This window comes from Ranitomeya variabilis, chromosome 7 (assembly GCF_051348905.1).
Source record: "Ranitomeya variabilis isolate aRanVar5 chromosome 7, aRanVar5.hap1, whole genome shotgun sequence".
Lineage (NCBI taxonomy): Eukaryota > Metazoa > Chordata > Amphibia > Anura > Dendrobatidae > Ranitomeya > Ranitomeya variabilis.
The window spans coordinates 79787324-79805596 of record NC_135238.1 but is presented as its reverse complement, the minus strand read 5'-3'; the positions used below and the strand labels follow the sequence as shown (position 1 = coordinate 79805596).

The window sequence follows — 18273 nt, the reverse complement described above, 5'->3', positions numbered from 1 at the left end:
TGAACTAGCTCTGGTTCACCTCCGTGTTCAGCTTCTGCTTAGCCTGTTTTAGTCTTGTTCCCACTGAGCCTGTTTACTGATGATTTTTCTGATTTATGATTTTTTTTACCCTGGTCTTCCCTCTTGATTCTGACTCGGTGACCTTTAAAATTCCTGCTAACCTGTTCCCCCAGCCAGCAGCTACTTCAGGACTTAACCCAGCTCCCCGCTGTAAGTCCACATGCCAGTATAGGGCTTAGAGATTCACTCGCTCTGGTATGCATTAGGTCTTAGATAGCATTCACTTCACACAGTCAATGTACTTTTAGTCCAAAAACTTTCAGTTTTTATTGCTTTCCACAGCTTGCACAGTACAAAAACAACAAAATCCTAAACATAAATACCTAGTCTTATCCAGGTGCTAACTAAACAGTATAGACTGACAACTTCAGACACCATTGAAGTTACCCCAGTTCGGTCAAACAAAACTGCTGGCATCCATAACAATTACTGATACTTACAGTTTTGTGGATATGACCTGTGCAGACTCTTCTCAAAGAGATTCTGACTTGTTTCTCTCTTCAACTTCTAGACACATCCAGTCTGCTCAACTTTCCCAGCAGACTGACTTAGGTGAACACCTAGCCTGTTTATATGCAGAGCTAGCCAGGTGTACTAATCAAAGCCTGCAGAGATACAATTTAACCCTAGCCTATATGGATTTGCTACAGTGGATTAAAGTTTGAAGGCTCGGGCTTCCCTGGGACCTGATATTCGGAGTAGCCAGCACAAACCCTGTCAATTGAAGCCCTATTCAGAGCTGCCAGGCGACCACGGGTAGAACCTCATTATACAATGTGCATACAAGTTAATATTGGAAGTAATACTGTACCGCTGCCTAGCTATCAATTGTAAATCATTATTCTTTCTACTACAGTTCCATAAGCCACATATAGTAATATTTGACCTCTCGGACGTAGAGGCTGTTGCAAATGCAGCAAAAGAGATTCTTCAGCTTGTGGGGAAGGTGGACATCCTAATTAACAATGCAGGGATCAGTTATCGTGGCACTATTCTGAACACCAAGGTTAGTGTGGACAGAATGATCATGGACACAAACTATTTTGGACCAGTTGCTTTGACTAAAGGTGAGTGAGCTGATTTGACCCACACACTGTAATTAGTATTATATTTGTATTTTTTCAGCGCTGTAATTTTTTGTTAATAGACATAAGGAAATTTATCTATTTAAAGGACTGCTACAGTAGATGTTTATACTTTCTTAAAATTGGCACCCACGGATAATAGAACTAACCATGCCTAGTCTGAAAAATTCATAGAACCCTGTATGTGCCTCCCAACCAGTTGGTGCTCCATGATGTACAGTATATGCGCATCATTGGGCCTGATTCATTATTGCTCCATGATGGATATATACGTCATACTGATCACATAAGTACAACCCGCAGGAGACCAGATGGCACAGAAACTGCTGGAATCGGCAAGAACACTGATCCCAATACTAACTGCTTGGAGGCAGGGCAGGAGTTTACAAAATGCCTGTCTTCGTATTGAAATGTATTATATGAGCAATAAAGATCCTCTTATAATAATAATCTGGTATTTAACCTGCACATAAAAATGCCAGAATTGCTGTTTTAGGTTTATCCACCTCCCCAAAAAATGGAATAAAAACAAATCAATGTAATCCCAAAATGTGCTAATGAAAATGTCAGCTCATTACTTTGAAACAACCAAAATGCGAGCTCCATTAATAATAAAGGACATGGATGACCCAAATATGTATGTGATCCATGCATATGTATTTCATTGTTCTCTCTCTATATGAAAAAAATAATTATAGATAGGTACAAAGAGATATAAAAAAAATCACAACAAGGAGACTCTGAGATCAGTAGATACATGTACAAAGTTACTAATAGAACATAATGTTTAATTCCAATACTGGGGTGAAAGGAAACGTCTACTAATATCTGAAAAAATCTGTAACTGATGACTGTGCTAGTTATTCTTTCCCAAAAAGTACCCTAGTGTGTATGTATCTTTCTGTAGGAATTGGGTGCAGGGGCTCACAATAGTGTCTTATTTGTATGCAAATAGCATCTTCATAAAGGAAGATAATACGAACTCCTAAAAGTCGGTGTTGGACTTTGCAACATGAATTAGTACAAGGTGTCGAACCCCATTTGCAGACATGTGTTTTGGGATGTTTGCGCCTCATCAGTGCAGAACCGGATAGCTGGGTGAGGGGCCTCTGACGTGGTCTATGGGGTAAAGTTTCTTCTGGTGAAGAATGTCAAGTTGGTGTAAGGAAACTTATCGGCCATGCACCCTGAAACACTTGTCTGCAAATGGCGTTTCTGACGAGGCTTTTCCTCCGTCACGTGGCAAGGCCCTTTTAAAGGGCCAGTATTGACTTTTAGAATTGCTACATCCAATAGGTAACACAAGAGTCCCTGACATCTTTCTCTTTGAAGATGTTACTTGTATATTTAAGTTTTGAGGGGAGTATTATATGGCCTATAAGTCTCTGTAGGACAACGTGATCCTCTCCAAAGGAGAAACTTTACCGCATCTCATTAGTATAAATCAAGGCATGATTGAGGCATGATGACACCTCACAATGGAGTTTCTATGCTGTGATTTTTCTCCCCTCGAAAAACAAGTCCTAAAACTGCTTGGCTGATGAAAAAATAAAAATACCTCTGACATTATGGCTACATAATAGAAGCAAAACATAAAAAAAAATATTTAAAATTTGCTTTTCGCATAATTGTACCGACCTGTAGAATAAATGTAACTTGTCACTTATACTGCACTGTGTAACTTTTTTAAACAAGTTATATGTATTCCTGTGTCCACAAAATAGCTGCATACTGAAAGGGTTAAGGTTCATTAATGTGTTATGAAATATACAGTTTGTGTAACTGTAATTTTTTATGCTTTTATTTGTTCTTTTACAAATTTGTTATTTTTACATAAAGCTTTTCTACCATCAATGATCAAGAACAAGAGAGGACATATTGTTGCAATCAGTAGTGTTCAGGGGAAAATAAGCATTCCTTTCAGATCGGCATGTAAGTACGCAGGAAAAAAACCTACATACTGAGCATCTAGAAGTAAAGAAGGTGGATATTTTACTTTATGAGAAAGTAGGAAAGCTAAAGATCTTAATGTGACCATCAATTTTAGAAACAGTTTGTCATCGCTTTACTATGCCCACTTACAGTGGCATGTAAAAGTTTGGGCACCCCTGGTCAAAATTACTGTTAGGCTAGGTTCACATTGCGTTAATGTGTGCACGCTAACGGATAGCGTTGCACGGCGAAAATGTCGCAATTAACGCCGTGCAACGGGTCCGTTAGCGCACCCATTGACAGCAATGTGAAGTTTCCCTGTAGCGCATCGCTAGCGCGTGCCTTTTTCGGCTCGCGCTAGCGATGTGCCGTTCTTCTGTGGCGCGCCTCGGACGCCGCTTGCAGCGTCCGCGGCGCGCCCGAGGTCCGTTCCCCGCTCTCGCAGATCGGGGATCTGTGAGAGTGGGGATGTTAACGCGACCCCTAACGCAACCCCTAACGCGGCCCCTAAAAAAAACATTGCGTTAGCGCAATCCGCTAGCGCTAAACGGATTGCCCTAAAGCAATGTGAACCTAGCCTTATCGTGAACAGTTAAGCAAGTTGAAGATGTGAAATGATCTCTAAAAGGCCTAAAGTTAAAGATGACATATTTCTTTGGTATTTTAGGGAAAAAAATGTATGTGTGTATATAAAATATATATTTAAAAAAATTACAGAAAAGAAAATGGGCCAATGCAAATGTTTAGGAACCCTTGGAGATTTGTGTTCTCAGATAACTTTGACCAAGGTTTCAGACCTTAATTATCCTGTTAGTGTTATGGCTTGTTCACTATCATTGTTAGGAAAGGTCAGGTGATGTAAATTTCCCAGCTATATAAAAACCCAGCAGCTGTTCTTTTAAGCAGCTGCTTAGCACTCTGAACATGGCAGAGGCCCACAAAGCAGGAGAAGGCTATAAGAAGATGGCAAAGCTTTTTCAAGTTGTCCTTTCCTCATTTCAAAATGTAATTAGGAAATGGCACTTAACAGGAACAGTGGAGGTCAAGATAAGGTCTGGAAGACCAAGCAAAATTTCAGTGAGGGCTGCTTGTAATATTGCTAGAGAGGAAAGTCAGAATCCCTGCTTGACTGCAATAGACCTTTAGAAATTGTTATCAGACTCTGGAGTTGTGGTACATTGTTCTACTGTTCAGAGACTCATGCACAAATATGGCCTTCATGGAAGAGTCATCAGAAGAAAGCCTCTCTTGCGTCCTCACGATAAAATTCAGCATCAGAAGTACGCAAAATAACATCTAAACAAGCCTAATGCATTTTAGAAACAAATTCCTGTGGACCGATGAGGTTAAAATAGAACTCTTTGGCCACAATGATCAAAGGTATGTGTGGAGAAAAAAAGGTCACAGAGAAACAATGGCACTCACTGTCCCCTGATCTGAACATCATTGAAAATCTGTGGCTAGACTTCAAAATAGACATATTTAGCATGCAAGACGATCTGGGAATCTCACAGAACTAGAAGAATGGATGAAAATGCCTCAAATAAGAATTGAAAGAATCTTTGCTGGCTACAAAAAGTGTTTACAAGCTGTGATACTTTCAACAGTGGCTGCTAACAGGTACTAACCATGGAGGATACCCAAACTTTTGCATTGAACCATATTCCTTTTTATTTACATTTTTTTGCTTAAAATACAAAGGAAATATGTCATCTTTAACTATAGCTCTTTTAGAGATTTTTTTTCAACTTCAGTTTGCTTAACTGTTCACAATAACAGTAATTTTTGACAAATGGTACCAAAACTTTTACATGCTACTGTATGGTAGATCAGTTGTGCAAGGGAGGGGGACCTTTATATGCTATGAGTCATTGTATGCCATTAGACACCACTGCACTGATGCTGGTGCAACCAATGTCTGAGTAAAATGCACTTTTTCTCTGCAGATTCGGCATCGAAACATGCCATGCAGGCTTTCTGTGATTGCCTGAGAGCGGAGATGGTGCCACATGACATTGCAGTCACTGTTGTAAGCCCTGGGTATATTCAAACCAACTTGTCGCTTAATGCTGTGACTGACGATGGGTCCAGATATGGAGGTAAGTGGTCATTTTTAAGCAAAATCTGTTTCTCTGTAAAGGAAATGTGCAATCAGTCAAATTACCTTTTTTTATTTTTTTTTATTGGCATCTGTATTGAAGAAAAAGATCTTGACATTTTGCAGTTTTCATTTTGACTGCTGAACCTTACATTAGGCTTGTAATAAAGCTGTTTTAAAGGGAACCTGTCAGTAGATTCATGCTGCCCAAACCACAAGCGGCATGAGTCAGATCCAGGCTGCACAATAGTAGCCAGGTATGGTTTTTTTTTTTTTTCTGAATTGCCTCAGCGTTTCTTAAACACCATGGTTTAAAGTTCCCCTGCCGGCTTCTCTTAGGATTACGCCAGGTGGTGTACGGCAGAGGTGTAAAACTGCATTCCTCGAGGCTCGCCAACAGGTCATGTTTTCAGGATTTCCTTGTATTGCACAGGTGATAATTTAATCACCTGCACAGAATGATTCCAGCACCTTGTGGAATGCTAAGGAAATCCTGAAAACATGACCTGTTGGCGGCCCTCGAGGAATGCAGTTTGACACCTCTGGTGTACGGGTTTCTCCCCATGTACACAGGGGGACACCTGTCAGTCAACTAGAGCTGTGTCGGGAGAAGCCGGCCAGGGCAGCACTGGACTACTCTCGGCTCTACTTATGGTCCCCATTTGGATCTTAAACTCCTTCATGACATGGCCATTTTCCTTTTTTAATTTTTTCTTCCTCTTCTTCCAAGAGCCATAACTTTTTTTAATTTTGTTTGTTTTTTATTTAAGTGGTGAAAAAAAAAATTCAGAAATTTGTAAAGGAGAAAGTGTTTTTTTGCTTTTGTCGACATATTCCAAGACCCATAACATTTTAATTTTTCGGGATATGAGGCAGTAATAGGGCTTATTTATTGTGCCCTGAGCTGACATTTTATTGATAGCATTTTGGGAAGATTTGATGTTTTGATCACCTGTTATTGCATTTTATTGCAATGTTGTGGTGACCAAAAAAATATGGCATTTTGATTTTTTTTCTCATTATGCCTTTTACCTATTGGACTAATTTATTTTATATTTTGCATGTTTTTTTTTTCTTTTTATGGTTCAAAAGGGGGGTGATTTTAACATATGTTTTTGTTTGAGTTTTTTTTTGTTAATTTTTAAAAATAACAAAATCACAATCTCCTATGAACGCCAGCCATGGGCTGGCTTTCACAAAAGGGTCTTAATATGAAATCGACCCACAGCTGTCATGACAACTCATCAGTGCCCCGCGATCACGGGTACGCCGATGGAAGTGAACAATGATGCACTCCCTTCCGGCACATGGTAAAAGCCGCTGTCGGAGATTAATAGCAGGATTTAACAGGTTAACCACCTTAGGTGGAGCTCCACACCATCCTCACCTGATATAGGCACATGATGGTTGATTAAATCAGCCATCATCTGCTGGGAATACTTAGTGTGGTTCCTTTGTCAGCGCATTTGTGGCCACTGGCACACGACAGTGAGAATTTTCCACAGTGCTGCTTTCATTTTATTATAAACCTGTATGTTCTTTCTACTTGTTGAATTATTTCTATTTTTCGGTAGTGATGGACAAGAATACAGCTGAAGGAAGAACAGCAGAAGAGGTAGCACGCATTGTTTTTCGAGCTGTTGGAGAAAGAAGTAAAGATGTCCTTGTAGCTGGTCTGGTGCCAACATTGGCTGTATACCTGAGGGCGCTTGCACCAAAAATATTTTTTTCTATCATGGCAGCAAGAGCTAAAAAGGAAAGGAAGTTTAAGGATGCATAATTATGGACACTTATTCCTTTTTCAAGACCAAATGTCCTATTCCGCTAGAAGGCATAATAGATCTAGCCTGGCTCCGTAACGAACCCCGGAGACCTGATCATACAGGGAAGCCTTAATAAACATTTTTACCTTTACAGAATGGTGGCTGCTTCTATATGAATATACCTTGTTCTCTTATGCACTAAAGTAAAATGTTATTTTAGGTCTACGTTTTTTAATGCAATGAGAATTCAGAATTGAAGTAATGTCACTTGTTACAATAACCATAGAGTAGCTCCTGTAGTATTTACTATTCTCAATCCACATTGTACCGTAGCTCAAGGTGAAACAGACAGAGCCTCATGCTTTGGACATATTTGCCTCTAGGTATCCAATAAACATCTTAAATCTGGTCTAATAAATAGTTATCACATCATTTTAGCTTGAGTCTCTGGAAACAAGTAGTAGACGTGCAGTCATGGTATCTTTTTCGCCTATTTTTGACGGCACCAGCAGACAGGGACTTTCTCCTACCAGTACACACTTAAAGGAATTAAAAGACCGCGTCCCTCCCACCTTTTCCCAGTGGCTTTATAGGGGTTGTCCACTACTAGAACAACCCCTTCTTGATGTAAATGTTTGGCCCCAATAAATATTAAAGCTTATACTCCCCTCCAGTTCTGACGGTGTCTGCACTCGCGGTCCCAGGGTTCTCGTGTGGTTATGACACGTGAGCCCGACGCACAATCGGCGCTGGCGTCCCTGCCTCCGCCTTCGTGCAGATTGAACTTCAAGAGGACTCAGGGCTGCAGTTGATCTGACTTCCTCTTCATGTTCAGTTCGTATGAAGGTGGGGACAGTGACCGAGATCAAGAAGGTTCTAGTAGTGGACAACTCCTTTGTCCTTGGATGAGAACCTGTAGATTCCAAGTGATAGCCTGAGAATAGGTAGGGGTAGTTTCAGTGTCTTGGATTCTTCTCGGCTCACCCTGGACGCGGATGGATGTCCGGTTGTTCTACATCGACAGTAGCTTTCCAAAACAATTTCTGTTTGAGTCAGACATCTGTTCCTGGCCTTCCTGCAGTCCCGGCCAAAATAAAGTTGCATTTTGTGTGATGCTTAGTGGAATAGCTACAAAGACTTGGGTTAAAAAAAAAAAAGATTAAAAGTGGGATGAAGCAGTTTGGTGCTACCGATTGAAAGCATAAAGTATGGGCTCCAGTGGAGGAGCCAGGCAGCTGACCCAGGAGTGTACTATTATATAAAGCTGATCACCCGGAAACATTTTTTCTTTTTTCACCTTATCAGTCTTCAAGGCCCAGTGTTTTTGAAGCGTTCTGCAGAAGCAACTCGTGAACACACTATTAAATTCCCTACAGTAAACCTACAGTGTCTAAGAGGGTGTATGAGACTTAATTGTGTCTTAAAAAAATAAATATACATTTTTTTCTTTTGCTGCAAAGGGTTTCTGCCAAAAATGGAAAAAAAAAGTATTTCTAAACCTTTATCTTAAAAATTTGAAACATACTGGAACTTATGATTTTTTTTTTCTTTAAAAAATACACTGTTTTACATTATATTTATCTCCCTTTAAAAAGGTTTTTCACTGCACTGCTATAGATGACCTATTGTTAGACTAGACGATCAATACTCTGATCGATCAGCTACTAGCATCTCTGGTGGTGGCCAGATGTAAACATTGTGGTGAAGTGGAACTTCACAGGCTTGTTACACTCTTCAGGTAATGCATCTCAGATCCATAGAGCTGGTCTGCAGTACCCGGCCTGGCAGGGGCAACAAAACAGTCGGGGCAGTTGTGTTCTGCTTTGCGGGTTGGGTTTTTTAATATCCGGCCGCTGCTTACACCTGATCTGTAGGGGCGATGTATGTCTCTCCTTCCCATCAATATGATATTGATGACCTAACAGAAAGTCTTAAGGCTGGACATCTATGTAGAACACAGACCCTCACCTGTGTGTGGGCATTTTTTGCCCCAGAGGTTGGAGAATAGCAAGGAGCAGCGAAGACAAGTATTAGCGCACCATTACTGTAAGTGTGCACTCATGCTCACAATAAAGAAATAGGTTACATTACCGTTGGAAGCACCTTCCTTGGTGAATTCCATAAAGTTGTCGCATGGTGAGTAACTTGGTCAATGTTTATATCAGTATTTGTATTCCATAGCCTGGAGTGGAACAAGCAGAGGAAATTACAATGGAAACCCTTGCACCTCTTTGTGTCTTGGACCCATTTCTGGTGGCTGTTTATGAATATTGTTACGATATACTGCTGTGTAAGGCTGTGTTCACATGGTATCTTTTAGATGTCGGCACATCTGTTATGTTTTCCCAGTTGAAACCTGGATTCAAGGGGTAACGTTTCACACTATGGAGAGCGACATGTCAAGCATTCCGAGATGAGATTTGTAAGCCACTATTCTTCTCTGGGAAATATGTCATGTCTCTACAGAGAGGAAGAGGACTATAACTTTAATGCCACCTATAGGAAGTAGCAATCCTAGAAGTTAATGTCGACCCTTTGGCCCCTTCCTGACATGCGCCGTGCATATACTGCTCTGCGGGAGCTGTGTTCCCACAAACAGCAGTATATGTACGGCGGCACAATCGCAAGGCCTCACGCTGAGCGCCGCGGCGATTGGGTGCTGGTGTCAGCTCTGTGTGAGAGCTGACACCCTACAAGAATGCCCAGGATTGGTGCTGGCACTAATCGTGGGCATTTAACCCCTGTGATGCCGCTGTCAGTAGTGACAGCGACAGAAGACTCATTCCCTGCGCGTTTCCATCACGTTGCGCTCACGTTGTCCTGATGGTCTCTATGGAGACCCCCGGCGCAAGATGGCCGCTGGGTCCTTCAGGGTACCGCAGGGAAGGTGGCTTGTGAGTGCCTGCTGAGAGCCTCCATCTGTCAGATGCTGTTGTGATATTCTGCAGTGCAGAAGCATTGCAGAGTATCAGATCAGCAATCTTACTCTATACACTGATTTCCCATTATAAGACAATATTTTTTTACCATTTTACATTAAGTGTAAAGATATATTTTTTTAAACAAATCCCCAAATATAAACCAAACAAATATTGTTTCCAATAAATACATTTATTTCTGAAAATAAGCAATAAAAGTACACATATTTAGTATCGCTGCATCCGTAACGACCTGCTGTATAAAACTGTTCCATTAGTTAACCCCTTCAGTGAACACAGTAAAAAAAATAAAAAAACATGGGAAAAAACAATGCTTTATCATATCACTGAACAAAAAGTGCAATAAAACGCGATCAAAAAGACAAATGTAGATAAAAATGGTACCACTGAAAGCATCATCCTGTCCTTCAAAAAACAAGCTGCCATACAGCTCCATCCGCAGAAAAATAAAGTTATAGCTCACAGAATAAAGCAAGATCTTCCAGTGTATTCAGGCAATGAACATTGACATATACATAGAATAGTCCAAGTAACATACATATCCCATGTGGGTTTAAAGAACTATAAGATAGTAATATGTTTTTACTATTAGGCCGGCGTCACACTAGGCGTTTTTTACGGCCGTAATACGCAGTAATTGTCCCAAAACACTGTTCCGTATTCAATGCGAGGATGCGATTTTTACGCACAAATTTATCCGTGTGTCATCCGTATGGCGATTTTTTTTTTTCTCGCAGGCTTGCAAAATGGACATACACTCACCGGCCACTTTATTAGGTACACCATGCTAGTAACGGGTTGGACCCCCTTTTGCCTTCAGAACTGCCTCAATTCTTCGTGGCATAGATTCAACAAGGTGCTGGAAGCATTCCTCAGAGATTTTGGTCCATATTGACATGATGGCATCACACAGTTGCCGCAGATTTGTCGGCTGCACATCCCAAAGATGCTCCATACAAGGCAGGATGGATCCATGCTTTCATGTTGTTTACGCCAAATTCTGACCCTACCATCCGAATGTCGCAGCAGAAATCGAGACTCATCAGACCAAGCAACGTTTTTCCAATCTTCTACGGTCCAATTTCGATGAGCTTGTACAAATTGTAGCCTCAGTTTCCTGTTCTTAGCTGAAAGGAGTGGTACCCGGTGTGGTCTTCTGCTGCTGTAGCCCATCTGCCTCAAAGTTCGACGCGCTGTGCGTTCAGAGATGCTCTTAGGCCTACCTTGGTTGTAACGGGTGGCGATTTGAGTCACTGTTGCCTTTCTATCAGCTCGAACCAGTCTGCCCATTCTCCTCTGACCTCTGGCATCAACAAGGCATTTCCGCCCACAGAACTGCCGCTCACTGGATTTTTTTTCTTTTTCGGACCATTCTCTGTAAACCCTAGAGATGGTTGTGCGTGAAAATCCCAGTAGATCAGCAGTTTCTGAAATACTCAGACCAGCCCTTCTGGCACCAACAACCATGCCACGTTCAAAGGCACTCAAATCACCTTTCTTCCCCATACTGATGCTCGGTTTGAACTGCAGGAGATTGTCTTGACCATGTCTACATGCCTAAATGCACTGAGTTGCCGCCATGTGATTGGCTGATTAGAAATTAAGTGTTAACAAGAAGTTGGACAGGTGTACCTAATAAAGTGGCCAGTGAGTGTATATCATAATTGACGCCTCTCCATTATTAATCTGGCTTAATATCACCTTACAATAGCAAGGTGACATTAACCCTTTATTACCCCATATCCCACCGCTACAGGGGGGTGGGAAGAGAGAGGCTAAGTGCCAGAATAGGCGCATCTTACAGATGTGCCTTTTCTGGGGTGGCTGGGGGCAGATGTTTTTTAGCCGGGGGGGGGGGGGGCATTAACCATGGTCCCTCTCTAGGCTATTAATATCTGCCCTCAGTCACTGGCTTTCCCACTCTGGCGGAGAAAAATGCGCGGGAGCCCACGGCAATTTTTTCCGGGATTTAACCCTTTAATAGCTAGAGACCCCAAATTTGACACAAAGACACTTCTTACATTAGTAAAGAGGAATATGTAATAAAAGAAGGGATATGAGATGGTTTACTGTATGTAAACCATGTCTCATATCCTGTCAGGTTTGTGAAGGAGATAGCAAAAGCCGGCAATTGAATTACAGGCTTTTCTGCTATCTAGCGCTGAATTATATATATATATATATATATATATATATATATACATACATACATACATACATACATACATACATACATACATACATACATACATACATACATATATACATATATATATATATACACACTAGATGGTGGCCCGGTTCTAACGTATTGGGTATTCTAGAATATACATGTCCACATAGTATATTGCACAGCCCACGTAGTATATTGCACAGCCCACGTAGTATATTGCCCAGCCCACATAGTATATTGCCCAGCCACGTAGTATATTGCCCAGTGACGTAGTATACATCACTGAGCCACATAGTATATTGCCCAGCCACGTAGCATATTGGCCAGCCACGTAGTATATTGCCCAGCCACGTAGTATATTGCCCAACCACGTAGTATATTGCACAGCGACAGTATACAGCACAGAGCCACGTAGTATATTGCACAGCGACGTAGTATACAGCACAGAGCCACGTAGTATATTGCCCAGCCACGTAGTATATTGCCCAGTTAAGTAGTATACAGCACAGAGCCACATAGTATATTGCACAGCAACGTAGTATACAGCACAGAGCCACGTAGTATATTGGCCACTCATATAGTATATTGCCCAGTGACGTAGTATACAGCACAGAGCCACGTAGTATATTGCACAGCGACGTAGTATACAGCACAGAGCCACGTAATATATTGCCCAGCCACGTAGTATATTGGCCAGTCACGTAGTATATTGCCCAGCTACGTAGTATATTGCCCAGCCACGTATGTCACAGGTTAAAAAAAAAAATATATAAACATATACTCACCTTCCAGGGACCCTTGTAGTCCTATCGCCTCCTTCTCACGCAGGCGCGCAGGACCTGTGATGACGTCGCGGTCACATGACCGTGTCGCGGTCACATGACCGTGTCGCGGTCACATGACCGTGACGTCACGGCAGATCCTTCTCGCGCAGGCGCGCAGGACCTGTGATGACATCGCGGTCACATGACCGTGACGTCATGGAAGGTCCTTCTCGCAGACCATCCTTGGCACCGGAACCTGCCGCTTGCATGGAGCGGTCACCGAAGCGTCGCGAGGAGCGGGAAAGGTGATTAATATAATTATTTTTTATTATTTTTTTTTAAACATTAGATGCTGCATAGGCAGCGTCAATAGTAGAAACTTGGTCACACAGGGTTAATATCGGCGGTAACGGAGTGAGTTACCCACGGCATAACGCGGTCCGTTACCGCCGGCATTAACCCTGTGTGAGCGGTGACTGGAGGGGAGTATGGAGCGGGCGCCGGGCACTGACTGCAGGGGAGTAGGGAGGGACTAATCGGACTGTGGCCGTCGCTGATTGGTCGCGGCAGCCATGACAGGCAGCTGGCGAGACCAGCGACTTGGATTCCATGACAGAGGCCGCGACCAATGAATGTCCGTGACAGACAGACAGACGGAAGTGACCCTTAGACAATTATATAGTAGATATACACTGTGTTCCAAATTATTATGCAAATTGGATTTAAGTGTTGTAAAGATTTAATTGTTTTGTTTTTCAAATAAACTCATGGATGGTATTGTGTCTCAGGGCTCAATGCATCACTGAAATCAATCTGAAACACGTGATAATTAGTTTTCCAGGTGATTCTAATTAAAGGAAAACTACTTAAAAATGATGTTCCACATTATTAAGCAGGTCATAGGTTTCAAGCAATATGGGAAATAAAAAGGATCTCTCTGTTGCTGAAAAGCATCAAATAGTGCAATGCCTTGGTCAAGGGATGAAAACAATAGATATTTCCCGAAAACTTAAGCGTGATCATCATACTGTGAAGAGATTTGTGGCTGAATCTGAGCACAGACGTGCTTGTGCTGATAAAGGCAGAATGAGGAAGGTTTTTGCCAGTCAAGTTCATTGGATTAAGAGCGCAGCTGTTAAAAAGCCATTTCAAACCAGCAAACAGATATTTGAAGCTGCTGGTGCCTCTGGAGTCCCTCGAACTTTAAGGTGTAGGATCCTTCAAAGGCTTGCTGTGGTGCATAAACCTACTATTCAGCCACCCCTAAACAGTGTTCACAAGCAGAAACAGTTGCAGTGGGCCCAGACATACATGAAGACTAATTTTCCAACAGTCTTGTTTACTGATGAGTGTCGAGCAACTGTGGATGGTCCAGATGGATGGAGTATTGGATGGCCACCATGTCCCAACAAGGCTGTGACGTCAGCAAGGAGTGGAGGAGTCATGTTTTGGGCTGGAATCATGGGGAAACAGCTGGTAGCACCCTTTAAGGTTCCTAAAGGTGTGAAAATAACCTCTGCAAAGTACATAAAGTTTCTGACTGACAACTCTCTTTCAGGAGAAACGTGCCTTCAGGAGCAAAATCTTCTTCATGTATGACAACGCACCATCTGATGCTGCAAAGAATACCTCTGAGTCATTGGCTGCTATGGGCATAAAAGGAGATAAACTCATGGTGTGGCCACCATCTTCCCCTGACCTCAACCCTATAGAGAACCTTTGGAGTATCATCAAGCAAAAGATCTATGAGGGTGGGAGGCAGTTCACACCAAAACAGCAGCTCTGGGAGGCAATTCTGACTTCAATCAAAGAAATACAAGCAGAAACTCTCCAAAAACTCACAAGTTCAATGGATGCAAAAATTGTGAAGGTGATATCAAAGAAGGGTTCCTATGTTAACATGTAACTTGGCCTGTTACGATGTTTTGGAGTTAAATAGCTTTTTTGTTCAGTGAATGTGACCTCCTAATGCTGCAAATTCCACAAATGAGCATTTTCAGTTCTTTAAAACATATCAAATGTTTAGAAATTCTACTGTGCCTAATAATTTGGAACAGTGCATTGTGAGTTTTTTTATTCATTTTGGATATTATACTGTTATCATTGGGAGGATTCTCAATACAATTCAATGTATATTCTAACGGGTGACGACTTTTATTAGACTGACTGTCATTTGCCCCGACCTTGTAGGAAAATCTGAGAAAAATGTAATTTGCATAATAATTTGGAACATAGTGTATATACAGTTAGGTCCATATATATTTGGACAGAGACAACATTTTTCTAATTTTGGTTATAGACATTACCACAATGAATTTTAAACAAAACAATTCAGATGCAGTTGAAGTTCAGACTTTCAGCTTTCATTTGAGGGTATCCACATTAAAATTGGATGAAGGGTTTAGGAATTTCAGCTCCTTAACATGTGCCACCCTGTTTTTAAAGGGACCAAAAGTAATTGGACAATTGACTCCAAGGCTATTTCATGGACAGGTGTGGGCAATCCCTTCGTTATGTCATTCTCAATTAAGCAGATAAAAGGCCTGGAGTTGATTTGAGGTGTGGTGTTTGCATTTGGAAGGTTTTGCTGTGAAGTAAACATGCGGTCAAAGGAGCTCTCCATGCAGGTGAAACAAGCCATCCTTAAGCTGCGAAAACAGAAAAAAACCCATCCGAGAAATTGCTACAATATTAGGAGTGGCAAAATCTACAGTTTGGTACATCCTGAGAAAGAAAGAAAGCACTGGTGAACTCATCAATGCAAAAAGACCTGAGCGCCCACGGAAGACAACAGTAGTGGATGATCGCAGAATAATCTCCATGGTGAAGAGAAACCCCTTCACAACAGCCAACCAAGTGAACAACACTCTCCAGGAGGTCGGCGTATCAATATCCAAATCTACCATAAAGAGAAGACTGCATGAAAGTAACTACAGAGGGTTCACTGCACGGTGCAAGCCACTCATAAGCATCAAGAAGAAAAAGGCTAAAAAAACATCTAAAAAAGCCAGCACAGTTCTGGAAGAACATTCTTTGGACAGATGAAACCAAGATCAACCTCTACCAGAATGATGGAAAGAGAAAAGTATGGTGAAGGCGTGGTACAGCTCATGACCCAAAGCATACCACATCATCTATAAAACACAGCGGAGGCAGTGTGATGACTTGGGCATGCATGGCTGCCAGTGGCACTGGGTCACTAGTGTTTATTGATGATGTCACACAGGAGAGAAGCAGCCGAATGAATTCTGAGGTATTCAGAGCCATACTGTGTGCTCAGATCCAGCCAAATGCAGCCAAACTGATTGGTCGTCGTTTCATACTACAGATGGACAATGACCCAAAATATGAAGCCAAAGCAACCCAGGGGTTTATTAAAGAAAAGAAGTGGAATATTCTTGAATGGCCAAGTCAGTCACCTGATCTCAACCAAATTGAGCATGCATTTCACTTGTTAAAGACTAAACTTCAGACAGAAAAGCCCACAAACAAACAGCAACTGAAAACCACCGCAGTGAAGGCCTGGCAGAGCATCAAAAAGGAGGAAACACAGCGTCTGGTGATGTCCATGAGTACAAGACTTCAGGCAGTCATTGCCAACAAAGGGTTTTCAACCAAGTACTAAAAATGAACATTTTATTTAAAATTATTGAATCTGTCCAATTACTTTTGGTCCTTTTAAAAACAGGATGGCACATGTTAAGGAGCTGAAACTTCTAAACCCTTCATCCAATTTTAATGTGGATACCCTCAAATGAAAGCTGAAAACCTGAACTTCAAATGCATCTGAATTGTTTTGCTTAAAATTCATTGTGGTAATGTATATAACCAAAATTAGAAAAATGTTGTCTCTGTCCAAATATATATGGACCTAACTGTATATATATACATATACATTCTATGTGTACACATTTATTCTACCTATTCTATTCTGTCAGTGTGATTTTACTGTACACTGCACTGAATTGCCGGCTTTTCTAGAGAACACCGGTGCGTATTTCTCGCAAGTCACACTCATGGTCCGTGTGTAATCTGTAATTTTCTCTCCCCCATAGACTTTCATTGGCGGATTTTTTGCGCAATACGCTGACAAACGCAGCATGCTGCGATTTTCTACGCCCGTAACATACCGTATATTACGGATGCGTAATATATGGCAGATAGGAGCGCCCCATAGAGAATCATTGGGCCGTGTGCAATGCTTATTTTCTGGACGTATTTTCTGCGCTCATACGTCCGTAAAACTTGCTAGTGTGACGCCGGCCTTAGCAAGAGACAATTACCAAAACAGACTGTATAAAGACATGCTAAGTATGGGGCTGTTCATGGTGCATGTAAATAAACACCAGGTAAAGTGCAATTATTCAGAGCATCTGAATATAGTCAAAGTCTTACAGCCACAAAAAGTTTAATCATATATTGCACATTAAATGTTAAAAAGTGCTCATAGTAAAGCATAGCTAATAGGTAAGCCATGCATATTACCGTTAAAGTGAGCGGAGGTCCAGGCGTCCACCACACCGACGTTTCGCAATGAAATGCTTTATCCAGGGGTGGTTAGATGCTGGTAAGGTACCTTTTTATAGTGCCAATGGCCAATAATAGAAAAGAGGTGTATAATCCAGGACACACACGCTCGCTGCAAGTCAGTGTTGACGCCATTGTCTAGGTGATGGTCTTGTGGTCATAGAGGAGGGAGTCCAGTATCAGGAAGTAATCAATACAGGTCGTGTCATCCGCAACATCACTGCCTAAATAGCGGTCAAGTGACCATGGAGGGGGCCAGGCTAAAGAAGACGAGGTAACAACACTCAGGACACCGCAATGGAAACACAGCAGAACTTCCAGTCTCGTAGCTTCAAAGGAGTCCGGTCATGTGGTACACATACCACATGATCGGATGAAAATTATGTGATTTGCCAATGCAAGCATTCTGGTAAACCAGCAACAAGAGGCTCCAGGGAGGTAATGGGTCGGAATGGAGCACCATCAAAGGTGGAAGATAGAGTAGAAAGAAGTGATATAAAGGTGAGTGTAAAAAAAAAAAAGTGAGAACTGAGGACCATATAGTCCAAGTCAATTGTGATAACTCTACAGAAAGAAATAGGAAAAAAGGTGTAAGTGAAATTACTATTATGATCAGCTTTCAATATAAACACAGAGAAATTGTGCCACCAAGCAGCAGATAATAATAATATACCAAGACAAAAGTGATGGGATGAACACAGTCCATTTAATCAGTGTGTACATATCAAAAGGAATCCATACAAAAATATGGAATGAGATAACATAAACATTAAAGCCACAGTAGCCGTGAATACGGTGGTGAAGATAGAAAACAATTAATACGAAATGAGGAAAAAGTGGAAGACCTCTGGAAGTGGAAGGTACCTGTCCCGCTGTAGCAACTCCCAGCACTGTTGCTATTGGGCATGTGACAGCGTCTCTGCCACCTTAAT

General features: G+C 41.6%; 1 protein-coding gene across 2 annotated transcripts in view; it reads left to right on the top strand.

The window, feature by feature from the left end:
• The window catches only part of DHRS7B (dehydrogenase/reductase 7B), a 65613-nt gene extending 58519 nt beyond the window's left edge, over nt 1-7094 (top strand). For both annotated transcript variants that reach the window (XM_077275341.1, XM_077275342.1), the window contains exons 4-7: nt 917-1127; nt 2985-3077; nt 5024-5176; nt 6750-7094. In XM_077275341.1, the coding sequence (XP_077131456.1) occupies nt 917-1127; nt 2985-3077; nt 5024-5176; nt 6750-6955 (663 nt within the window). In that variant the 3' untranslated portion in view covers nt 6956-7094. The remainder of the gene's footprint in view (nt 1-916; nt 1128-2984; nt 3078-5023; nt 5177-6749) is intronic.
• Nucleotides 7095-18273: the final 11179 nt, after the last annotated feature.